General features: G+C 38.6%; 1 protein-coding gene across 2 annotated transcripts in view; it reads right to left on the bottom strand.

The window, feature by feature from the left end:
* Positions 1–26,515, bottom strand: part of LOC101096984 (pantetheinase) — a 40,833-nt gene extending 14,318 nt beyond the window's left edge. For both annotated transcript variants that reach the window (XM_023254387.2, XM_023254381.2), the window contains exons 1-4: positions 26,378–26,515; positions 16,252–16,501; positions 14,803–14,933; positions 150–342 (exon numbers count right to left, since the gene is read on the bottom strand). In XM_023254387.2, coding sequence (XP_023110155.2) covers positions 150–342; positions 14,803–14,933; positions 16,252–16,464 — 537 coding nt within the window. In that variant the 5' untranslated portion in view covers positions 16,465–16,501; positions 26,378–26,515. The remainder of the gene's footprint in view (positions 1–149; positions 343–14,802; positions 14,934–16,251; positions 16,502–26,377) is intronic.
* Positions 26,516–27,111: the final 596 nt, after the last annotated feature.

Here is a 27,111-nt window from a genome sequence, read left to right on the forward strand (position 1 = left end):
GCTTACCACGCCTAATCATCGTTTTCCATGCTTTGTCTCTACTCTGCTCCTAAAGTATGCTTATTATAAACATTAATGTTTTTCCCCCTTTTTTCCCACTTTATTTTGTTAAACATTCAGTATCTGAACTGTGTGCAAATTAATTTTACCTTATGGTAGCGTGCCACCAGTTTTCCCTGAGAATCAAACACCACATCAGTATTGTACTGGTAACGGCCATCGGGGGGACACTGAGGGTCACTGGCATTGCATGGCTTCTTGTCCCCAATATTTGCCACAATGTAGATAGAGTTGTGCTTGGCCAGGCAGCTGAGTCTTTCTTGCACTGGGGTGTGGCCAAACCTAATATGTGTTCATTGGAAGAGGAAAACAAAAATCAAGCTTACCTCTTAATAAAATTCAGCGTTATATTGCCTGAAGCTATTATGTGACATACACAAAACTAAATTCTAAATAACATAATAGAAGGGAAGGATTAAAACAAGAATAGACTTTGGAGGAAGTACACACTTGTGGGAATTTGGTTGTAGAAAACTGTTCTAGGATAAGATTCTAGGTCATGTATCTTTTTTCTTCACAGCATTTATCATCATCTATAATCAGTATTCATTATGTGTTTATTTTATGATCCGTGTCATATCTCATAGGTATTTTGGGCAAAGATATACATCTTCTGTTCACTAACCCTGGCAGAAAAGAAGCATTAAAAAAAAATATTTCAATTGAAATAAGAACAACTTGGAATTAAGAGAATTTGGGGAAGATGTCTCAGTACAAAGCACCAGGAATCCATCCTTCCACGTAAATGATATTTGTGCTGGCAGAATCTAACTGAAATTTTGGAGTCTATTCCAAGGGTTGTGAGTTCCAGGGGGAAGGCTTGGCAGGTGCATAGATGCCGCTTCCTGAAAGCGATGTTGGAAATGGCATTTGAAATAGAGAAGTGAAAAGGGATTGCATGATTGCTATTGCTATTTTAAACTCGCAGTAACATTTAGTCTGTCTAAGCTAACTACTTCAGTAATTTCACTAAATTTCACTAAATTTCAGTTAGTTTCAGTCAATTTCAGCTCTTATCAGGGGTAGTGGCTACCCATGCTCTACCCCACCCCAAGCCCCATGGCAGGCAGCCATGCAAGTGTTCCTGCAATACTGTGTAGGTAGTTTATGGGATCAGGTTAGACAATAGAAACCCTGTCCTCTAAATATCAGGAAACTGTATTCTGATCACTGATAACTGCTTCTTATCCTGGAGGTGCAGACACAGGGACAGGTAGCCATTGTTGCATCTCCACCACTATAATGTTGTCAGTCCTTCCCCCACTAACTGAAATAATTTCTAGAGGATTTAAAAAGCCAGAGTCTTCTTCTCTCCCCCTTCCTTAATTTTGCTTTTTTTCCCTTTCTTTTGGGAATCATACATTGAAGGACTAGGATATACAAAAGCAATCATATATATAGGAGATTGTAGAAAGTCGCCACATATGCTCAGGGTAAAATAAAGGCTAAGACAAGGCTTCAAAAGATTTTATACCTCAAGCTTATGCCTAGCACAGAAACACCTACAGCAATCAAAACAGATAAACAAGCAAAAGGCAGTAAACCCTGGGGAAGGGGGAAAATTTCATTTCCAGAATTACCACATTTTAAGATTGAAATACCAACTTGTCAACAAAAAAAATCATAAGGTATACAAATAAAGAGGAAAGGGTGTCCCCATTCCAAGCAAAATAAGAATAAACCTACAGAAACTATCCTTGAGTACGACCAGATGGCAAACTTCGTGGACAAAGACAAAAACAACGGTTTTAAAGATGCTCAAAGAACTAAAAGCAAATGCAGAGGAAGTCAAGAAAACGATGTGTGAACAAAAAGGAAATATCAATAAAAAAGATGGAAAACCTAAAATAAACCAAAAAGAAATTCCGGAGCTGAAAATTACAGTGTTTAAAATAAAAAAAAAATTACTAAAGGGATTCAGAGATGGATTTGAGTTGGCAGAAGAAAGAATCAATAAACTTAAAGGTAATGCAAATTGAAATGATCGAGTTGAAAGAATGGAAAGAGAAAAAGACTGATGTGAACAAGGCCTAAGGGAGCTGTAGGACACCACCAAGTGGACAAATATACACATTCTAGGAGTTCAAGAAGAGTGAGATAAAGGAACTGGAGAGATTATTTGAAGAAATAATGTCCAAAAACTTTCCAAATTTGAACAAAGACATGACTATAAAGATCCAAGAAGTTAAATGATCTCCAAGAAGGATGAACTCAAAGACACCCATATCAACACACATTCTAATCAAATTATCAAAAGCCAAAGACAAAATAAGAATGTTGAAGGCCACAAGAGATAAGTGATTGATACCATACAACCAATCCTCAGTAAGATTATCACAGTTTTTAATCAGACACTTTAGAGGCCAGAAAGCAGGGGGGGCAATATATTTAAAGCACTGAAAGAAAAAACTTTCAACTAAAAATCCTACATTCAGCAACACTGTCCTTCAAATGTGAGGGGAAAATTAAGATATTCTATGCTAATATCTGACATAATTGACTTTAAATTAAAAAAAAAAAGATTATAAGAGACAGAGAAGAGCACTGTATATTAATATTCACAATACAACAGAGAACTCTTAAAATTCAACAACAAAAACCCTGATTTAAAAATGGGCAAAAGACTGAAATAGACTTTTCTCAAAAAAAAAAAAAAGGCCATACAAATGGCCAATATTACTGGTAGATCTGTTCTTTTTTTGATAAAAACCCTTAAGAAAGTAGCGATAGAAGGACCATACCTCAAGATCTTAAAACCATATATGAAAGACCCACAGCTAGTATCATCTTCAATGAGGAAAAATTGAGAGCTTTCCCCTTAACATCCGGAACACGACAGGGATGTCCACTCTCACTACTGTTATTCAACGCAGTGTTGGAAGTCCTGGCCTCAGCAATCAGACAACACAAAGGAATAAAAGGCATCCAAATCGGCAAAGAGGAAGTCAGACTTTTACTCTTTGCAGCCAACATGATACTCTACCTGAAAAACCCAGAAGATTCCACCAAAAAACTGCTAGAACTGATCCATGAATTCAGCAAAGTCACAGGACATAAAATCAACGCACAGAAATCAGTTGCATTCCTACACACCAATAATGAAGCAACAGAAAGAGAAATCAAGGATTCGATCCCATTTACAATTGCACCAAAGCCATAATATACCCAGGAATAAACCTAACCAAAGAGGTGAAAAATCTATACACTGAGAACTATAGAAACTTTATGAAAGAACTTGAAGAAGACACACACACAAAAAGGAAAAATATTCCGTGCTCATGGATTGGAAGAACAAATATTGTTAAAGTGTTGATACTACCCAAAGCAATGTATATATTCAGCGCAATCCCTATCAAAATAACACCAGCATTCGTCACAGAGCTAGAACAAACAATCTTAAAATTTGTATGGAACCAGAAAAGATCCCGTATAGCCAAAGCAATCCTGAAAAAGAAAACCAAAGATGGAGGCATCACAATCCTGGACTTCAAGCTGTATTCCAAAGCTGTAATCATCAAGACAGTATGGTACTGGAACAAAAACAGATACATAGATCAATGGAACATAATAGAGAACCCAGAAATGGGCCCACAAACATATGGCCAGCTAATCTTTGACAAAGCAGGAAAGAACAGTCAATGGAATATAGACAGTCTCTTCAGTAAATGTTACTGGGAAAACTGGATAGAGACACGCAGAAGAATGAACCTGGGCCACTTTCTTACACCATATACAAAAATAAACTCAAAATGGATGAAAGACCTAAACTTGAGACAGGAAGCCATCAAAATCCTAGAGGAGAAAGCAGGCAAAAACCTCTGACCTCGGCCGCAGCAACTTCTTACACAACATGTCTCCGGAGGCAAGAGAAACAAAAGCAAACATGAACTATTGGGACCTCATAAAGATAAAAATCTTCTGCACCTTGAAGGAAACAATCAACAAAACTAAAAGGCAACCAATGGAATGGGAGAAGATATTTGCAAATGACATATCAGATAAAGCATTAGTATCCAAAATCTATAAAGAACTTATCAAACTCAACACCCAAAAACAAATAGTCCAATGAAGAAATGGGCAAAAGATGTGAATAGACACTTTTCCAAAGAAGGCATCCAGATGGCTAACAGACACATGAAAATATGCTCAACATCACTCATCATTAGGGAAATACAAATTAAAACCTCACATCTGTCAGAATGACTAAAATTAACAACGCAGGCAACTACAATGTTGGTGAGGATGTGGAGAAAGAGGATCTCTTTTGCACTGCTGATGGTGCAGCCACTCTCAAAAACAGTGTGGAGGTTCCTCAAAAAATTAAAACTAGAACTACCCTACGATCCAGCAATTGCACTACTAGGTATTTATCCAAGGGATACAGGTGTGTGTTTCGAAGGGGCACATGCACCCCAATGTTTATAGCAACACTATCGACAATAGCTGAAGTATGGAAAGTGCTCAAATGTCCATTGACTGACGAATGGATAAAGAAGATGTGGTATATACAATGGAGTATTACTTGGCAATCAAAAAGAATGAAATCTTGCCATTTGCAACTACATGGATGGAACCAGAGGGTTTTATGCTAAGCGAAATTAGTCAGAGAAAGACAAATATCATATGAGTTCACTCAGATGTGGAGTTTAAGAAACAAAACAGATGAACATAAGAGAAGGGAAGCAAAAATAATATAACAACAGAGAGGGAGACAAACCATAAGAGACTCTTATATACAGCGAACAAACTGACGGTTGCTGGCAGGGCGTTGGGTAGGGGGTTAAATGGGCTAAATGGGTTAGGGACATTAAGGAAGACACTTGGGATGGGTACTGGGTGTTACACATAGAGGGTGGATCACTGGAATCTACTCCCAAAATCATTATTGCACTATATGCTAACTTGGATGTAAATTAAACAATCAATCAATCAATAAAAAAATGTTTAAAGGAATAAAAAAAGGATGTTATATTTTGTCAAAAGCTTTTTTTCTGCATCTATTGAGAGGATCATGTGGTTCTCATCCTTTCTTTTATTAATGTGATGTATCACATTGATTGATTTGCAGATATTGAACCAGCCCTGCATCCCATAAATAAATCCCACCGGATCGTGGTGAATAATTCTTTTAGTGTATTGTTTGATGTGGTTTGCTAGGACCTTATTGAGAATTTTTGCATACGTGTTCATGCAAAAATGTTAGTGGGGTCTTTGTCTGGTTTTGGAATCAAGGTAATGCTGGCCTTGTAGAAACAGTTTGGAAGTTTTCCTTCTGTTTCTATTTTTTGGAACAGCTTCAAAAGAATAGGTGTTAACTCTTTAGATGTTTGATAGAATTCCCCTGGAAAGCCTTCCGGCTCTGGACTCTTGTTTCTTGGGAGATTTTTGATTGCCGATTCACTTTCTTTACTGGTTATGGATCTGTTCAAATTTTCTATTTTTCCCTGTTTCAGTTTGGCAGTTTATGTTTCCAGGAATTTGTCCATTTCTTCCAGATTGGCCAATTTGTTGGCATATAATTGTTCATGATATTCTATTATTGTTTGCATTCCTGTGGTGTTTGTTGTGATCTCTCCTCTTTCATTCATGATTTTTTAAAAATTGTTGATGATTATTTACTTTTGAGAGAGAGAGACAGAGCACAAGCAGGGAAGAGGCAGAGAGAGAGGGAGACACAGAATCAGAGCTGTCAGCACAGAGCCCGATGCGAGGCTTGAACTCACAAGCCGTGAGATCATGACCTGAGCTGAAGTTGGACGCTTAACTGAGTGAGACACCCAGGCACCCACATTCGTGATTTTATGAATTTGGGTCCTTTCCTTTTTCTTTTTGATCAATCTGGCTAGGGGGTTATCAATTTATTAATTCTTTCTAATAATCAGCTCCTGGTTTCATTGATCTGTTCTACTGTTGTTGCTTTTTCTCGATATCATTGATTTCTGCTCTATGCTTTACTGTTTCCCTTCTACTGCTGGTTTGGGGCTTAATTTGCTCTTCTTTTTCCAAATGTTTTAGGTGTAAGGTTAGGTTGTGTATTTGGGACCTTTCTTCCTTCTTTAGAAAGGCCTCGGTTGCTATCTACTTCCCTCTTATAACCATCTTTGCTGCATCCCAGAGGTTTTGGACTGTCATGTTTTCATTTTCATTGGCTTCCATGTACTTTTTAATTTCCTCTTTAATTTCTTGGTTAATTCATTCATTCTTTAGTAGGATGTTCTTTAATCTCCAAGTATTCAGGGTCTTTCCAAATTTTTTCTTGTGGTTGATTTCAAGTTTCATAGTGTTGTGGTTTGAAAATATGCAAGGTATGATCACAATTTTTTTTATACTTGTTGAGGGCTGATTTGTGTCCCAGTAAGTGATCTATACTGGAGAATGTTCCATGTGCACTTGAGAAGAATGTGTATTCTTCTGCTTTAGGATGAAATGTTCGAAATATATCTGTTAAGTCCATCTGGTTGAGTGTGTCATTCAAAGCCATTGTTTCCTTGTTGATTTTCTGTCTATATGGTCTGTTCATTGCTGTAAGTGAGGTGTTGAAGTCCCCTACCATTATGGTATTATTATCAATGAGTTTCTTTATGTTTGTGATTAACTGATTTATATATTTGGGTGGCTGCATATTGGAGGCATAAATATTTACAATCATTATATCTTATTGGTGGATAGACCCCTTAATTATAATATAATGCCCTTCTTCATCTCTTGTTACAGTCTTTATTTTAAAATCTAGTTTGTCTGATATAAGTATGGCTACCCCAGCTTTCTTTTGATGACCATTAACATGACAGATGGTTCTCCATCCCCTTACTTCCACTCTGCAGGTGTCTTTAGGTCTATAATGAGTCTTTTGTAAGCAACATACAGATGGGTCTTGTTTTCTTATGCATTCTGATACCCTATGTCTTTTGATTGGAGAATTTAGTCCATTGACATTTACAGCGAGTACTGCAAGGTGTGAATTTAGTGCCATTGTGTTCCCTGAAGCATTGGTGTTTCTGGTAATGTTCTCTGGTCCTTTCTAGTCTTTGTTGCTTTTGGTATTTTTTGTTTTGTTTGGTCTTTTCTCCACTCACAGGGTCCCCCTTAAAATTTCTTGCAGGGTTGGTTTAGTGGTAACAAACTCCTTTAGTTTTTATTTGTCTGGGAAACTCTTTATCTCTCCTATTTTGAATGACAGCCTTACTGGATAAAGAATTCTTGGCTGCATATATCCTGCAACACATTGAATATATCCTGTCACTCCTTTCTGGACTGCCAAGTTTCTGTGGATAGGTCTGCTGTGCACCTGATCTGTCTTCCCTTATAGGTTAAGGACATTTTTTCCCTGGCCACTTTCATAATTCTTTCCTTGTCTATGTATTTTGTGAATTTGACTGTGATAGGTCTTGGTGATGGTTGGTTTTTGTTGAATCTAATGGGAGTTCTCTGTGCTTCTTGGATTTTGATGTCTGTGAACTTCCCCAGATTAAGGAAAGTTTTCCACTATAATTTGTTCACATAAATCTTCTGCCTCTTTTTCTCTCTATTCATCTTCTGGGACTCCTATGATTTGGATGCTATTCCTTGTTGACAAGTCGCTGAGTTCTCTAATTGTATCATGATCTTTTGTCTTTGTTTCCCTCCTTTTTTTCTGCTTCATTATCCTCCATAATTTTATCGTCTCTACCATGGATTCGCTGCTCTGCTCCGCCCATCCTTGCCATCGTGGCATCATTCAAGATTGCATCTTGGTTATAGCATTTTTAATCTCATCCTGACTAGATTTTATTTCTTTTATCTCCACAGGGAGGGACTCTATGCTTTCTTCAAAAGCAGCTAATATTCCTATTATTGTGGCTATAAATCCTAGTTCAGACATCTTGCTTATATCTGTATTGACTAAGCCCCTGGCTGTCATTTCCTCCTGTTCTTTATTTTGGGGTAAATTCCTTCATTTTGTCATTTTGGAGGAAGAAAAAAATTAACAAGATTAAAAATTAAAATTAAAAAATTAAACACAAAGCAAAAAATCAAATAAAGGAAGCTAGATCCTGGCTGTTTTGTGTGTTTTGGTCTGCTTGTTGAAAGAAGCTTGATATAATAGAGTAAAAAAAGGAAAGAAAAAAAAGGTAAGAAAAAATTTTAAATAAAATATTTTATATAATAAAATAAAATGAAATAGAATAACAATTTTTTAAATAAAAAATAATGTAAAAAAGAAATAAAAATAAATGTTTCTCTTTCTGTATCCAAGAAAGAGGATGGAAAGAAAGAAAAGAGAAAACAATTTAAGCAAAAACAGAAGGAAAGAAAAGGAACAAATAAATGAATCAGCAAACAGAGTGAACTCTGGATGAAGTTACATCCAGTTTCCTCTAGAACTGAAACTATGAAGCCTTCTATAGTCCATACACTAAACAGGTGGAGTGGCTTGTGCTGGTCTTCTAGGGGATGTGCTTGGAGGGTGCAGTTGGGCAGGGCTTGGTGTAATGGTTCCATTCTTCACTAGGTGGTGCTGCTTAGCTTACTGGGGTGGATCAGTGTGACATGCATGTGCATGTGCACTTGCATGTGTGTGGGAAAGGTGGAAATGGTTCACCCAGCTCCCTAATCTCTAAAACAGAAACTCTGTGCTCTTACCAACTTACAATCAAGCACCACTCCTTTGTCTGAGGCCTCTGTTCACTCCCCACCTCTACCTTGTCTGTGTCCAAGCTGTCCACCTACCAGGTGACATCTCTTTCCAGAGTTTTATCTCAGATGGGGTTGTGTTTCAAAATCCCACACTTCAGAGACCCCCGTGGCTTGGACCCATCTGACTCTCTGGGGAAGGGTCTTGCTGAGCATTGGCCAGGTCTTGGCTTGCCCCAGAAAACGTTTGTGCAATCGTTCAATAGCAGAGATTCAGAGATTATGGCAAATTACAACACACAGCCAGTGCCAGATTTCACTGCACTCTGGAGTCTTTGTCCCAATACCAGCAAACGTGGCCGCTCTCCAGCGTCTGCTGGGACCTTTGCCTATGGGGAGAATGTATGGCCTTTACCAAATGCTTTCCAAGCAAGGAACTGCTTCCCCTGTGTGGCACATGGACCCCTCAGACCCCACTGCCTGCTCCTGGGAATTCACGCTACTTCCTCACCAGAGTACCACCAGGCATTGAGCTCAGAAACTTCACACTCTGCACTCCACCGTTTATAGAATCCTGGTGGTAATGCTCTCCTTTCTTCCCATCAACAGTTTTAGGGAACAGATTTCTTGATCAGGCCCCTGCAAGTATTTTCACTCTTTCCCTCCAGCTACTTTAGGGGGAGTACTTTTCTTGCACAATCTGATGTGCTGCACTCTCCCCCTTTCTCTTTCTCTGTCCTCTCTCTGCAAAAACAGCTCCCTAGCCTCTGTGGCTTTTCTCTCCCCCTGTTCACCTTTCCATGCCATGTACCTGCCGAGTTTTGTGGCTCAAGTTATGCAGATTGTTGTGTTAATCCTCAGATCAGTTTCTTAGGTGTTCAAAATGGTTTGGAGCTGATCTGCCTGTGTTTCAGAAATGAAACAAGCTCAGGGTCTCGATGCTGCTCCTGTGATTTGATTTTCTTTCTTTCTTTTTTTTTTTAAGTTTATTTATTTTTGAGACAGAGAGAGACAGAGCATGAACGGGGGAGGTCAGAGAGAGAGGGAGACACAGAATCCAAAGCAGGCTCCAGGCTCTGAGCTGTCAGCACAGAGCCCAACGTGGGGCTCGAACTCACGGACTGTGAGATCATGACCTGAGCCAAAGTCGGATGCTTAACCAACTGAGCCACCCAGATGCCCCTCCTGTGATTTGATTTTCATCAGAGGTGCTTGGCCAGATTATTATTTCCCTTTGTATTTCAGAGACTTGTTACAAGATGAAGAGCTTCTACTTGTTTCAAGGATGAGAACCTAGTTATGGCCAACAGGACCTGTCCTTTTATGGGCCTGCCTGGTCTTCACTGAACTTTTTCTCTCAGGAAGTTTCTGCCCCTGGCAACACCAATTTCAAGGAGATTATCCCCCATGTTTTCTTCTAGGATTTTTATCGTTTAGGTCTTATATTTAAGTCTTTAACCCCTTTTGAGTTAATTTTTGTGAATGGTGTAAGATAAAGGTTCAATTTTACTCTTTTGCATGTGAATATACAGTTTTCCCAACACCATTTATTGAACAGACTGTCCTCTCCCCATTGAGTATTCCTGTCTCTTTAGTCAAATGTTCATTGACCATATACACATGGTTTATTTCTGGGCTCTCGAGTCTGTTCAACTGGTCTATGTGTTTCTTTTTCTTGCCTAATTGCTCTGGCTAAGACTTCCAGTACTAATTAAATAGGAGTACTGATACTCTCTTTTCTTGATCTTAGAGAGAAAATCTTCAAATTTCATCACTGAATATGATGTTAGCTGTGAGCTTGCTATTTATGGCCTTCATTATGTTGAGGTATGTTCCTTTTATACCCATTTTATTGAAAGTTTCTAAAATGAAAGGATGTTGAATTTTGTCAAATGATTTTTCTGTATCTATTGAAATGATATGATTTTTATATTTCATTCTATTAATGTGGTATATCATATGCTTCGATTACATGCGTTGAAACATTCTTGCATCCCAGGGACAAATTCCACTTAACCATGGTCTATGATCCTTTTAATATGCTGTTGAATTTGGTTTGCTAGTATTTTGGTAAGAATTTTTACATCTATATTCATCAAGGATATTGGGCTATAGTTTTATTTTATTGTGGTATCCTTACCTAACTCTGGCATTAAGGTAATGTTGGCCTCATAAAATAAGTTTGGGACTATTCTCTCCTCTTAAATTTTTTGGATGAGTTTGAGATGAACTGGAATTAATTATTCTTTAAAAGTTTGATAGAATTTTTCTGTGATCCATCTGGTTCTGGGCTTTCCTTTGTTGAGGGTTTTTTGATTACTGATCCAATATCCTTACTCATTATCGGTGTGTTCACATTTTCTATTTCTTCATGATTTGGTCTTGGTAGGTTGCCTATTTCTAGAAATCTATGAATTTCTTCTAAGTTGTCCAATTTGTCGGCATATAATTGTTCAGAGTAGTGTCTTATGATCTGTAGTACTTCTGTGATGTCATGTAAACATAATGCCTCCCCTTTCATTTCTAAAAATATGGCGTGCTTCAGGAATTTGCATGTTATCCTTGTGCAAGGGCCACAAGGTTTTGTGTTTTGCTAGATAAAAAAGAGTTCTGGAGGTGGATGATGGTGATGGTCGAACAACAACATAAACAGACTTAATACTACTGACTGCACATTTAAAAAGGGTTAAGATGGTAAATTTTATGTTATGTGTATTTTGCCCCAGTAAAGAATATTAGAAAAAAAGTCACCTTTTGTAGGCTAAGAAAAGGGAAATCTTGTTCAGGAAACTAGCCAATCTGGTTGGTGCAGAGGCATCCTTAAGGAAGAAAAGGGAAGAGGAAATTTAAAAAGATGCATTTGGGGTCATAAAAGATAGAGCTCAGCACAAGAAGCTAAAAAGCTTATTTTAAATTTAACAGACAGAAAAGTACCATTAAAGGTTTTAAGGACAGAAGTAACATGATCTCAATTATTTTTCAGATAATAGGGCATTAGGGTATAGAATGTACTAGAATGGTGAGAGACTAAATGTAGGGAATTGTTGGGAAACTGTTGGAATAGTTCAAGTTAAAAGCAACAAGGGTTGGGCTAGGGCGATGCCAGACAGTATGGAAAACTGGAAACATTGGAACATTTGTTAATGTTTGATTTCTTTATTCTTTATCATGTTACCAAGTTGTCCCAGTAAATCAACTAAAATACAATCTTCAAAAGTGAGACCTCAGAATAACCCAGTGAAGAAATGGGCAGAAAACATGAATAGACACTTCTCTAAAGAAGACATCCGGATGGCCAACAGGCACATGAAAAGATGTTCAGCGTCGCTCCTTATCAGGGAAATACAAATCAAAACCACACTCAGGTATCACCTCACGCCAGTCAGAGTGGCCAAAATGAACAAATCAGGAGACTATAGATGCTGGAGAGGATGTGGAGAAACGGGAACCCTCTTGCACTGTTGGTGGGAATGCAAATTGGTGCAGCCGCTCTGGAAAGCAGTGTGGAGGTTCCTCAGAAAATTAAAAATAGACCTACCCTATGACCCAGCAATAGCACTGCTACTAGGAATTTATCCAAGGGATACAGGAGTACTGATGCATAGGGCCACTTGTACCCCAATGTTCATAGCAGCACTCTCAACAATAGCCAAATTATGGAAAGAGCCTAAATGTCCATCAACTGATGAATGGATAAAGAAAGTGTGGTTTATATACACAATGGAATACTACGTGGCAATGAGAAAAAACGAAATATGGCCTTTTGTAGCAACGTGGATGGAACTGGAGAGTGTGATGCTAAGTGAAATAAGCCATACAGAGAAAGACAGATACCGTATGATTTCACTCTTATGTGGATCCTGAGAAACTTAACAGGAACCCATGGGGGAGGGGGAGGAAAAAAGGGAAAAAAAAAAAAAGAGGTTAGAGTGGGAGAGAGCCAAAGCATAAGAGACTGTTAAAAACTGAGAACAAACTGAGGGTTGATGGGGAGTGGGAGGGAGGAGAGGGTGGGTGATGGGTATTGAGGAGGGCACCTTTTGGGATGAGCACTGGGTGTTGTATGGAAACCAATTTGACAATAAATTTCATATATTAATAAAAAAAAGTGAGACCTCAGAATATATAACATATAGCCATATGTACTCTACTGGCACAATCCTTAAATATTAAATGGTTAATACTAGGTTATTGAAGAATAGCTGAGAAGGGTAAAATTACTGTTGAATGAATGGGATATTGGTGCCATCTGCTGGAGCTTTCTTTGAGTATCAAATCTATACTGTTAGATCTACAAATTGGTAAAATTAACATAAGCAATTATCTACAAAACATATCCTTGAAAAAGACCAATGAGGATGATAAAAATAATGTAAATAAAAATAATGTAAAAATTATTATTTTAATGCATTTATATAAAGAACAACTATTTGATAGTTGTTCTCCCTGTTTTCTTCAATTAATTCCTGAACGACATAGATGTAAACACAACACATTGAACCACTTGAAACATATTTAGCCCAAGTCTTTTCAGATCTCCACAAATGGTAGAATAGTATATTGAGATAGAAGCCTGGTGTTTGGGATTTCTTAAACAGTCCCGATTACATATTTCCCTCCTGTCTATTAATCTTGAAAGTACATCAGATATTCTAATATATTTACATTTAAACCACATTTTTCAGACTGTTTACTGTATCCAGGAAAGGCTCCAAAATGCTTTGTTAGAAAATACACCCATATTACCTACTCACTCACTTCTTCCAAGTCTCTGTTTAGATGTTACCATGGAGTCGACTAATGACCAAAAATTTAAGCCCTATGCTTTCCGCCATATTCACCGGTCCTGCTTTTGTTTTTCTCTGTAACATTTACCTTTGCTACATGGCATAGAGCAGTAGACAGATAACAACTAACTAGATACTATCTTTTTTTCATTGACTATCTCCCCACAGTAGAATATAAGCTCCAGGAAGACAGAGATTTTTAATCTATTTTGTCTACTCTGCTGTCCAGAATAGTGAGTGCCTGAACATAATAAGTACACACACACAAAAAAATGTTGAATAGATGAGTGAAGGCAAGGAATGGAGATGTCATTAGTTGATGGAAAAAAAGAAGGGCAACCATATTTCTTGAAATGAGATGTATGGAAGGGTCTGGTGGGGATTTCCAGGAGACCCTTGGAAATGTGGGTCTGGGAAAAGGTCATTCAGAAGCAAGTGAAGTCAATACATAATGGAAGTGAACACAGAGTGTTGCCCTTTAACAACCGAAAATCTGGCATGAGAGGTGGTCAAATAAAAAATAATTATGATACAATGAAATATGAAGATAGTAGACGATTAGGATAAATAATACTGAACTGTGTCAAAATCAAGGTGTCTCTATACGCAGTTACAGTGGTTAGTTTGCATGGTTTTGAGAGCATTTCCAAAATGGGAGTTCCTAATGATGTTAGCAATAGCACGTTTGGAAAGAAGTGAGTTAACAGAGAGAATTCTCTTAAATCTATAAGGTATTGCTTTGCTTACGTTGAAAAAAATAGTGCTGCTTTCATCATACATTATATTTCTTTAGTTTACACCAGACTCAAACCACTCACACAGTTCTAGGACACCAATAATTACCTTAAGCTCTCAGGATTTCATTCACATTAACCTCATTTAGCTATCTTATTGATGTAAAAGGGAAAGTTTTAATCTTAAACTAACATGTGACTCTATTTTGCCATTTTCTCACAGTTTTCAAATTACAGTGCCCACATGGGGAAACAATTTTTTGTTCACTGGTAAGAAGTCAGAGACTAGAGTTTGATTCTGGTTCTCCCACTAACCAACTCCCCCCGTAAACCATAAGCAAGTTACGCTATTGTCTTCCAGATTCATTCTCTCAGTGAAAATATATTCACAATTTGGTGGTTTCTATGAGACCTTCCAACACTGATCTCTGTGATTTCACAATTAATATTCGCTTCCCTAATAAATGTACCCATAGGAGGTGAAAAATAATAAAATCATCTTGAGCTTCGAGTTGATAGTGAATCTTATGCACTGATCTTCTACAAAGTTCTCCCAGGTACAGTAAGTTCATGTTCATGATTGAATTGTCCACCATCTGTTTCTTTACCTGTTGGGATAATTACAAGGGATCCAGTTCACTCGAGGGTCTGGGATATCCTCCAAGTATGGATAGATAGTTTCTCTGTTAAAATTCCAGCCATAGATACCATCTTCTGGAGTCACAATAATATGTGCACCCTGTGAAAAATGTAGCTTAATTGAAATATTTCTCAATTAAGGAAACGATCCAAGAAGGGTTTGTAAGAGGACCTGAGCAACTGAGTGGATGAGAAACAACCATCCAGGCTTTCTTTTTTTTTCCCCCCTTTCAATCCTAATCCTTTGTTTTCACTATTTTTAGAATTTATTTTCTTGGCCCAGCCACTTTTATTGTCTAATCCCACCGTCGCCATTTCTATACAACTTTTTCATTCTTCCATAAACATCAATAGCCTTACATGGTTGCCATCCACTGCAGTTAACTGTAAACCCTGGTCTTCTCAAAATCACTTCCCTTTTCTGGACTTCAGTCGGATGTTGTGCCTGAGTGTCACCGGGTTGATTTATACTCAAAGTCTTGGTTTTACTTCCTCCTCCGTTCCAGCCTTCCCTGCTCCGTATCCTGCAAAAGTGACTCTGGCTTCTCAGAAGGAGGGCACTCAGACCCTGGTTCCCTGAAGCGTGCCAAGCCCAGAGGTACACCCCACGCTAACCAGGGCACCTTCAGACCAGGGGATCACCCTGAAAGCTACTATAGCCTTTGAGAAAATGGCTAGACTAAGGGTGAAAAAGAACCTCAGAATTCTTGCAGCCTTTAAAATGTTCGTAAGTATGTATAAGAACGTGTGCTGATGAAGTGTGAGATGTGATGTGTACGTTATACGTATGTATTCACGACTCATCACACTTTACATATCCTCCTCTACACTTGATCTACAAATGCCTTATTTAAACCATACCCATTCAGACCACGCACTTAAACTTAACCCTTCATTGAACTCAAGGACTTACTATGCATCAACATATACTTTTATCCTGTAATTAGAATGAAGTGTGAAGTACATAATGCATATTAATTTGCAACTTACTAACTTTATTTTGGTGTTATGAACTAATCTGAAAACCTGCACCCACTTAAGAGCACAAAAGTATACCAAGGCTGCTAACACTCGAAAGCACAGCACCTGGTCCTGACCCATTTATCTTCCACCCTTTATGTGCAGCAAAAAGACGGGAGCAAAGTTGTGGAATTCACAGCAAGTTCCTCAAAGGCCTGCTGAGCCTTAATGATGAGGAAGCCATTCTTTTTCTCACTTGGTCTCACTCAGGGAGGCATAATAGTGTCCTTGCCGTAATAATTTTGAGAAGGAGGTAGGACTCCGATTGTACAGCAAAAGTTGTTGGCTACCCTGACACTTACGTCATCCAAAAGTATAACTGAACCTGCCAGGGACCCTGTCTCCTAAGACCCCCACTCTTCCTCTACATGGAATCTAGCACACTCGAGAGATGGTACCTGTTTTGCTGCTGAAGTGATCGCTCCCTCCAAAAGATCCAGATTTCGGTTCATTAACGCCAATGCCTCTTCACGGGACACTGGTATTAGGGTGGTATTAGGCAATATCACAGCGTGTTCATAAACAGCTGCAATGAAGGTATCCAGGGAGCTGACTTTTAAGACACAGGAAACTGAAATTGCCACATAAGCCAGCAACCGGGGAGTAATCATGCTGAAGTCCAATGACTGCTGATAAACAGAGCAAGTCCTGATATGTACAGAGAGAAAACACAATAAATCATGTGATTCCCAGGACTTAGTACCTTACAAGCAAATTAAAATCTACTATAAGCAAGCCGTGTGGTTTTACATCACAGAGATGCAAACAAATCTTACATAACGAAGGACTCTTATTGCAGGGATTTGTGAGGATCCGATGAGGAAATGTATGTTTCAGTTTGCCAGGCCTGTCATAATGAAGGACTAGAAACTGGGGAGTTTAGGCAACAGAAGCTTATTGTCTCACAGCTCTGGAGGCAAGAAGTTTCAGAGGAAAACAGATCTGGTTCCTCTTGAGGGCTATAAGGGAAGGCAAGGCTTCTCTCTGTGTAGACGGCTATCTTCTCCCTGTGTCTACACATGATATTCTCCCTGTGTCTACTCATGGATTCCTCCTGTGCGCACATCTGAATCAAAACTTCCCTTTTTGACGAGGATGGGAGTCATTAGATTTAGTGCCCACCTTACTCCCCTAATGACCTCATCTTAACTTATATCTGAAACAATCTTATTCCCAAATGAGGTCACATTCTAAGGTACAAGTGGTTGGAGCCAGAATTGGTATGATCACATTAACTGTCATTGACTAATTGCCAGATGCTCCCGCAAATAACCAAGGCAGGCAGTTTTCTTACTTTTTAAACAATGAGACAATAAACCTGTGAGAAACTGACAGGACAAAGAACGCTTGGGGAGCTTCAATTAGTAAGGGCTTCCAGAATCTGGGCTAGAGTTGTAAATTAAACAAAAAGTAACAAGGGCTGTTCATAAGGTCTTTTTGGCTCTAAATTTCCTATCTTTGGTAATGAGGATCTCTCTACCTCCTGGTAAAGAGAGGTTACCTTTCACATGGGAGTATTTCTTGTTTTCTGGAGGTGAAGATGGGGGGTGTCAGAGCTGGTTTTGTTTTGTTTTGTTTTGTTTTGTTTTGTTTTGTTTTGTTTGCCTTGGTTGTTTCTTAAGTCACTTTTATTTAAAATAATCAACATGCCGGGGGAAAATGAGTGATGGGCGTTGAGAAGTACACTTGTTCGGATAAGTGCTGGGTGTTGGATGTAAGCGATGAACTACGGGAATCTACCCCCAAAATCAAGAGCACACTTTACACACTGGATGTTAGCCAATTTGACGATAAATTATATTAAAAAAAATAAATAATAAAAATTGGAAAAAGATAGCAAAGAAAATAAAAATAAATAGATAAAATAATCAATATGCCAAAGTGGTCACATTTTGTGGTGGCCTGTCCTTGGTCCCTATAGTTTCCTCCTCGGAAATTTCCCTGGAAGTTTCGCACATTCGAAGTTGAGCTGGCAGATTGTTTTATGTCACTAAACAGTATTTTAGTTCTAACGATGGGTTAGTGTAAATTAAATGAACTTTAGAAGGCTGTGCTGCTTGTGTATTTTCAGAGTGAAGCCGACGGTTCAAATAATCATATAGTAGATACGAGGCATTTTTATGGAAACAACAACAACAAAAAAACAATGGTTAAGATTAGATACATTATAAAACTGGTTTTGAGTTCTGAGAGTAGCCAGTTAAAAAGATTTCTAGATGGCAGGCTACAAGCATTTTCAAATAAGGTTAGTGCAGGCAGTGACAATTTGGCAGACTGTTTCGGTTTGTACAAGCGTCTCTGGTAACCTTTCTGAGCGACCCGCACAACAGGCATGACGATTGTTATATATTAGCTGTTGTGGTGACTTCTCTGGAGTTTACATCAAGTTGTTTCTATTTAGTCTGTAAGGCTTCAGAAAAAGGAGAAGTTTTATTTACAAAATGATTCCAAGTCAAAATGATGGGAAAAAACTGGAAATGTTCATTCAGAGTTATAACCAGACACTGAAGGAAACTAGAAAAAAATCAAGGTCTGGTCTCATTTGTTTGTTTTTAAGTTTATTTGTTTATTTTGAGAGAGACAGAGAGAGAGCACAAGCAGGGAGGGAGCGGAGAGAAGAGGGGACAGAGGATCCAAAGCGGGCTTCTGTGATGACAGCACAGAGCCTGATGTGAGTCTTGAACTCGCAAACCGGGAGATACGATCTGAGCCGAAGGCACGTGGTTAACTGACTGAGCCGCCCAGGCACCCAATGGATCTAGTCTCATTTATAATGAACTGTTTTAGAATCTAATATCTATAAAGATGTGTTACTGAAACATAATTTTCTTTTTATAAGCACCCTCATTTTACCAAAGATAGTCAAATTAAGACTGATTCGTTTATAAAATAAATGTAGTTTGGGGCGCCTGGGTGGCGCAGTCGGTTAAGCGTCCGACTTCAGCCAGGTCACGATCTCGCGGTCCGTAAGTTCGAGCCCCGCGTCAGGCTCTGGGCTGATGGCTCGGAGCCTGGAGCCTGTTTCCGATTCTGTGTCTCCCTCTCTCTCTGCCCCTCCCCCGTTCATGCTCTGTCTCGCTCTGTCCCAAAAATAAATAAAAAAACGTTGAAAAAAAAATTTAAAATAAACGTAGTTTAAAAATATTGGCCTGATTCTTTATAAAAGTTCAGCAAGAATAGCATTTGATCATACAGACTCTTTTAAATCTGCTTTGCTGGAATTTTTTATAAAGAACCTCTAGACTCAACTTTTAACAGGCTCTGAAGGCCAGAAGCCAAGTCAAATCCTTGCCATCAGACTCTGCCTTTAATATTTATAGATTTAGGTTAATTCTTCTCTTCTTGAAGTCCTCAAAATATCCTGAGGTTCCTGCACCTGCCAAGAAGTGACCTTCTTTACCTGTAAGGTTGCTAGCAACCCCATAAGCAAGGTATTGGGCTGTTTTCCTAAGGAGCTTTATTGGGTCCCTATCATTAATACTAGTTCCTTAAAGCTGTCTGGTAATATCTAAGTTTTTGCAGGTCTCCCTCAAATATAACATTCCAGTCAAAGCCTCAGTAGTACAATCAGTGTTTCCAATTATGTTCTGTTACAGGAACCGGTTCTTACTGAACTTATGCAAGTGGATACATTGCCATGAAAATATAAGAATATTCACTGAAAATTCTGAGGGGATCAGAGAGAAGAAAAAGGTATATGTTTTAATTTGTTGAAAAGTTTTATTTTGTCAAATTGCTATAGGCCATAGTTAGCTTAAGAGAAAGTTAGTTAAGGGGCGCCTGGGTGGCGCAGTGGGTTAAGCGTCCGACTTCAGCCAGGTCACGATCTCCCGGTCCGTGAGTTCGAGCCCCGCGTCGGGCTCTGGGCTGATGGCTCAGAGCCTGGAGCCTGCTTCCGATTCTGTATCTCCCTCTCTCTCTGCCCCTCCCCCGTTCATGCTCTGTCTCTCTCTGTCCCAAAAATAAATAAACGTTGAAAAATAAAATAAAATAAAATAAAAGAGAAAGTTAGTTAAATTTGGAAAAGCAAAACCTTAAAAGATCAGCAAAGTTTCAAACAAAAAAAGTCATAAAAAGTATAATCATCCTCAGTTCATTTAGTCTCATGATATTAATTTGTGTTCTGCTTGAATCCAATTTCCCCACTAAACCAAGTTTAGTTTTAACGTCTTAGGGTTGCTAAAACACAACCTGGTGGTGCCTGGGTGGCTCAGTCGATGAAATATCTGACTTTGGCTCAGGTTATGATCTCATGGTCCATGAGTCTGAGCCCTGCATCGGGTTCTGGGCTGACAGCTCAGAGCCTGGAGCCTGCTTAGGATTCTGTGTCTCCCTCTATTTGCCCCCCCCCCCCCAAGTCCATCTCTCTCTCAAAAAGAAACAAACATTAAAAAAATTAAACAAAAAGCTTTAAAAACAATAAACCTATACTCAGAGTTCTTTCCATGAGTCTCACTGGAGATAAAATACATGTGCAGGAAACTTGTAAAAGCGTCTGAGAAAAAGTATAACTGTCTGTAAATGATAAAGGACCTTAAAAATCCATGATTAAAGATGTGATTAGAAATCATTACAATGGGGGCGCCTGGGTGGCGCAGTCGGTTAAGCGTCCGACTTCAGCCAGGTCACGATCTCACGGTCCGTGAGTTCGAGCCCCGCGTCAGGCTCTGGGCTGATGGCTCGGAGCCTGGAGCCTGTTTCTGATTCTGTGTCTCCCTCTCTCTCTGCCCCTCCCCCGTTCATGCTCTGTCTCTCTCTGTCCCAAAAAAATAAATAAACGTTGAAAAAAAAAAAAAGAAATCATTACAATGTAATTGGTAAGGAAATTTGGTTATTTTTCTGGTACATAACATTTTAAGATAATAACATACCAGGACATATCAGATTTCTAGGCGTTTCATACAATTTCCAGAGTACTGACTTTAGTAACATATATCTACACAAATATAAGACAGTTTAGTATTACTTATTTGATAATACTTCCTATGTAATTTAACATACCAAGAACGCCTAAGTAGTTTAATATCTCTCTTTTATGATGAGAAATAGAATCATCGAACTATTCCAGGGGCCCTCTGGAACATTTCAATTGGCTGGTAGTCAAAACACTATTTTACAGCTCAATTTTGGAGGGTGCCTGGCTGGTTCAGTTGGAAGAGTGTGTGACTCTTGATCTCAGGGTAGTGAGTCTGATCCCCATGTTGGGTGTAGAGATAACTTAAAAATAAAGTCTTAAAAAAAATTTGATTTGGGGAAGGTCATCAAAGAATATCAAAAGTTTCAAACATTTAATTAAAGAATGATCATAGATCATTATAAAACTACTAATCAGTTTAAACAAAGTGACAATAAAAGATTTTTACATTTTTTTTAATGTTTATTTATTCTTTGAGAGAGAAAGAGAGAGAGCATGAGAGGGGGAGGGGCAGAGAGAGAGGGAGACACAGAATCCAAAACAGGCTCCAGGCTATCAGCACAGAGCCCGACTTGGGGCTCAAACTCATGAACCGCAAGACCATGACCTGAGCCAAAGTCAGATGCCTAACCAACTGAGCCACCCAGGGACCCTCTGACAACAGAAAATTTTAAAAGCACATATAGAGGATTACGTAGTTGTAAACAAACCTTAGCTCTTTTAATATTAAGAAGACTTGGTTCTTGAATGATCAAAGATTTGATTAAAACAAAACACAGAATCTTTTTCTAGGCAGATTACATTAGAGGTAAAAAAATTTTTTATTACAATTTCTAATAAAAAGCAAACAAATCACCTAAGAAAGCTTTTTTCTTTTAACAGAGGAAAAAACCAAATTCTAATTTTCTTTCCATGAGTGTACTTTTGATACGAAAACTTATTCTTAAATAAATGTATTCTAATCTTAGCCATTTACAATTTTTTTTAAGTTTATTTATTTGAGAGAGAGAGAGAGAAAGAGAGAGTAGGGGAAGCACAGAGAAAGAGGGAAAGAGAGAATCCCAAGCAGGCTCTACACTGTCAATGCCAAGCTGGATACCTGGTTTGATCTCACAGTTTGTGAGATCATGACCTCAGCCAAAATCAGGAGTCTGACACTTAACGAACTGAACCACCCAAGTGCCCTAATTTTTAACAGCTTTAATCACATGTATTAATCACAACTTTTAACCCTTACAAACTAATTTCTAGTGAAAACTAAGTAGTAAAAAATGTGAATTGTCTGTTTCTCCAGCATTTTTTAGATTGGCAATTTTCTGAATATATTTCATAGCTTCTAGAAGCATGTGTTTCTTCATAGTGCAATCTTTTAATAAAGCACAAAACATGGTTGCTAACAGATCCAAATTTATTTTTAGTTTCTCTATAATAAGGAAATTATAAGTAGATAAACCTATGCTTAGTATTTAATGTTTATTATTTTATCTTATTTGGAAATGACCCAGATAGTCAATGAATTCAACCTAACTTATCACGTAGCAAAACGTCAAGGTTTCAACTTGCCACAAAGATTTGGGAACGCTACTCAAAAATTTTTTTTTAATGTTTATTATTTATTTTTGAGAGACAGAGTGTGAGTAGGGAGGAGCAGAGAGAGAGGGAGACACAGAATCCAAAGTAGGCTCCAGGCTCTGAGCTGTCAGCACAGAGCCCAACATAGAGCTCAAACTCATGGACCATGAGATCATGACCCCAGCCAAAGTTGGTTGCTTAAGCGACGGAGCCACCCAGGTGTCCCTGGAGAAACTACTTTAAAAGTTTACCTAAAAACCTTTTAAAAGTTATATCTCTTCAATTTACTTGTTCTTAACAGTCATGCGTAGGTTACCAATAAAAACTACATGAGACAATGAAAATCTTCCCAAGCTAATTATATTTTTAAAACATTTTACAACAGAGGTAGTATCCACTTACTTGACTTGAACTAAACTGAGGCAGAATAAAAGTTTTAGTTTTAATGGTGATAATTTTAAAACATGTCTATTTTAATTAAACCAACCACCTTAAATTACCTTTAACACTGAATATTTTCCCAGATCATATGAACTTGAAAATAAGCGCTTGCCTTTAAACCAACTAAATAGGGCTCTTTTACAAATTAATTTTAGTAATACCATCCAGATGTAGGGAAAAAATCTCACACTTACAACATATGTGTTGTTAAAAGGAAAACCACAGGCCTAAAATGGAATTACTTAGGTTAAGGCTCCAAGTCAGTAAACCACGACTAAATACCTGAACTAACTGCAATTTCAATTCCCCAGGAATGCAACCTTTAACCAGTCAACATGGAATTTCCTGGTCAGCACAAGAAGTTTATTGATAGACCTCTTCCATTTCCCTTAGGAGGGCAACACAGCCTACAACAATGGATGCTTTGCTAAAAACTATCTTTTTCCACTCCACCTCTACTTTCAAAAACAGTTCCTTTCTAATTGTTAGATGGGACGCTCCCAATTCATGAATTGATTAATAACGCCGATTAGATCTTTAAATTTTTTTTTCAACGTTTATTTATTTTTGGGACAGAGAGAGACAGAGCATGAACGGGCGAGAGGCAGAGAGAGAGGGAGACACAGAATCGGAAACAGGCTCCAGGCTCTGAGCCATCGGCCCAGAGACGGACGCGAGGCTCGAACTCACGGACCGCGAGATCGTGACCTGGCTGAAGTCGGACGCTCAACCGACTGCGCCACCCAGGCTCCCCTAGATCTTTAAATTTTACTCTGTTGGATTTTCGTGATTTAACAGTATGGACATACATACAAACATACTTCCAGATGTAAACAAAGATCTTATCGTTTTTGTTTTGTGGAGAGAACATCATGGGTCTGATTTTGACATACCTTTTCTCTCTCTCTCTGTCTTCCTTCTGATGCGAAACTTTTTTTTTTAGAGTTTGTATTTCAAAAGATGGCTTTTCGGTAGAAAATTGATATCACAAAGACATAGAGAAAGTATCCAAGTTTTCTCCAACGTGGACTTTTGGGGACATATTGTCCTCTTATCAGAGATGTTAGAGCCTGGGCACAAGAGGCATTTTAGTAGTTTGTATTTTTAAAAGACCTTTTCTCTTCTCTGCCTTTTTCCTTCAGTCTCAGGCAATTGTGGGCTGTGTTTACATTTCAAAGGTATGATAAAAATTTATAATTTTAAGGGACAGAGGAAGAATGCAAGTTTGTTTTGTTTTGTTTTGTTTTTTAAAGAAATGTGGGCTAATTGCTGTTTAAAATTTATTTCTGTTCTTAGGACAATTTTGCTCCAATATCCTGATCTTTTATAATATCTATAAGCATTTTGAGAGGAATAGGAAAGATTTTGAGATTAGAAAAGATCGGTGGGTTTGACTTGCTTTTAGAGTTTTGTAGAGATTTATAAGATAAAGACACTTGTTTTTAATTCCCCCAAAGATTTAGATTGCACCTTGAATATCAAGGGATTGACCTGCCTTTTTTTTTTTTTTTTTTTTGAGAGATTGAGAGAGAGAGACAGCACAAATGAGTGAGGGGCAGAGGTGGGGGGGGGGGAGAGAGAGGGAGAATCCCACGATGGGCAGAGAAAGAAGGAGAAGAGAGAGAGGGGGAGAGAAAGAAGCAGGACTCAAACTCATGAACTGTGAGATCACACCCTGAGCTGAAGTTAGATGCTCAACCAACTGAGCCACCCAGACGCCCATCCTGCCTTTTTAGCTAAACATTATATATTTATACCAGGGAGATGATTAACTAAAATAGGAATCAAAACCTTTATGCCTGTGTAAACTCTATATAAAGCACTCTAATAAAAGCCTTTTTTTTCCCCTAAGTACAAAATTTAACCTTGAGCTTTTATTATATTAAGCCTTGAGAATCAGCCTTCCACTGATTAATTGAAGGAGGGCCTAGGAGAAATTTTGGTCTTCTGCTTCCTCTGTTGAAGGGGGGCAGAGTTCCAGGGGGCCTTCTGTCATGCCTAATAACCATATATATAATCATGAGCTGAAAGAAACTTCCCTTAGCAACCAGTCAAGTTCTCTGTGAGTGAGGCTGTGACTAGCCATTAAGCCAATTCCTCTAAATTTGGTAGGATCTTTTCTTTGAAATATTAGTAGGTTTCATGCCCAGGGTGGAGCCCCATGCAGGGTTTGAACTCATGACCATGAGATCAAGACCTGAGCTGAGATCAAGAGTTGGATGCTTAGCCGACTTAATCCAAGCTGGTAGGGTCTTTTGAAAGTGGAGGAAAAGGGCATTATAACTTAAAAGATCTGCTGCTGTTCAAGGGACATGAATTCTCTATGGTTGTTGGGGGCAGGGTCATTGCATAGAAATGCCTAAAGGTGGCAGAGCCTGATTAGAGCAAAGCAAGCCCTACTGCCTGTCTCAGGTGCTTCTGCTAAATTTACTTTTTGGCTTTCAGCATTTATGAGTAACTTGTATACTTTGAACTTGAGATTAAGCTGGAATGCTGTCTACAAATCTTGTACGGAGTGGAAAGTTTAATTTCTGTTCTTTGTCTTGTTAAGCGAGTCCCTAAGGCTAGCCTTATACTAATAAGACAATTCAGAGCTCTCTATAAAGATTTTTTTTTTAATTTAGCTAATTTAAAAGATTCATCTTCTGGTCATTGATGAGTAAGATCTTACTATTAATAGTGACTCAAACCAGTAAGTCTTTTCATGGCTTAACCAAAGATACAAAAGGCATCCCTAGAGAGGGCATAGTTGATGAAGTTCCCATGATCCAAAAGTCTACTCTCAAGAAAGCAAAGGCCTTGGGGGACAGTAGGGAAGAATGGCGTGGTATATCCTGTGTCTCCAGCCTCCCACAAAGGTGCAAAGCTTCCTGACCCACTAATTTGTGTCAGCAGGCAGGTGCTGCCAGAATGGGATTTTTCTAGCACTTAACAAGCAATGAAAGTTGAGAGGACAAAGGTCCTTATGGTCTAGACATAAGACATTTTCTTATGACAAATTCCCCTGAGAGCTGGCACAGCTGGAGAAAGAGAATGCTCCTCGTCAGTGGGTGTCTCAAATCCCCACTGTATTCAACTGGCCACTGAAGTGCACCCCAGTAAATGCACCCTCCGAATGCCAGAGAGAATGTTCTCACTGGTCACAAAGCCAAGCTCTTAGCACATAGAACAAGATGAAAGGAACACCCTCATCCGGTTATTACACAGGGGATTCACAGCAAAGTACGTCTGATGAGAAACTGTGAACTCATCACTCAGTGGGATCAGCTTGCACAGCAGGCTGGTAGGGTCTATGCTTGAGTTCTTCTCTACGATAATCCCTTTTAAGAAAAATAACACAAAAGACACAGACCAAGGGGGGAAAAAAAAGACCACCTCTGGGAGGAAAAGGATCACTAACCAAACAGTATTCTACCAAATTTTTACCGAGAGTCACTAAGCCAAAGAAACTAGTTCAACAAATATTTTCTCTTACTAATCTAATCTGAGAGAAAGAAAGAGAGAGAGACAGAGAGAGAGAGAGAGAAAGGCTGTCATCACTCTCACTCCACCAGACCTCACAGATTCCAGGAGGCTGGCATGGTAAGAAACCTTACCTTCTGCCGGCTGTACGTCAGATCTCCCAAGACCTCAAAGCTGCAGAATCTTCGGAGCAAATATCCAGCGGAAGTTGATCCAGCTGGCCACGCCAACCATAGGGGAGGAACAACCTCCTCTGCTTTCAAAGATTTCCAGCTGGTCTAAGAATTAAATGAACATGAGACAGATTAACGGGGAGGGGTCGGAGGGGGGGGGGGAGCCAAAGCTTTAATACGTGCATACAGAGTCCCAATAATGAAATTGAGTCCTAAAGAAATTACCAAGGCAGACAGTTTCTCAACTTTTTAGACAAAGGGGCAGTAAATCTGTGGTGAGGAATTGACAGGACAAAGAAAACATAACTTTGGAAACTTCAATGAGTAAGGAATTCTAAACAGAATTTAGGGACTACGGTAGTAAATTAAATAAAAAGTAACAGCCTTTTTGGTTCTAAATGTCCTATCTCTGGTGATAAGAATCTATTTACCTCCAGGCACAGAGACACTACCTTTTACACAAGAGATTTGCCGTCTTGTTTTCTCACGACAAGGAGGAGTCAGACTGTTCTTTTTGCATTGGCTGTTTCTTAAGTAATTTTTTTTTTTAAATAATATGCCAAAGTGGCACACTTTGGAGTGGCCTGCCCTTGGCCTGAACAAAACTTATTTTTTTAAGTTTATTTATTTAAAAAAAATTTTTTTAAATTTTTATTTACTTTTGAGAGAGACAGAGACAGAATGTGAGTGGGTTA

The sequence above is a fragment of the Felis catus genome, chromosome B2 (genome assembly GCF_018350175.1).
Source record: "Felis catus isolate Fca126 chromosome B2, F.catus_Fca126_mat1.0, whole genome shotgun sequence".
In the NCBI taxonomy this organism is placed as follows: domain Eukaryota; kingdom Metazoa; phylum Chordata; class Mammalia; order Carnivora; family Felidae; genus Felis; species Felis catus.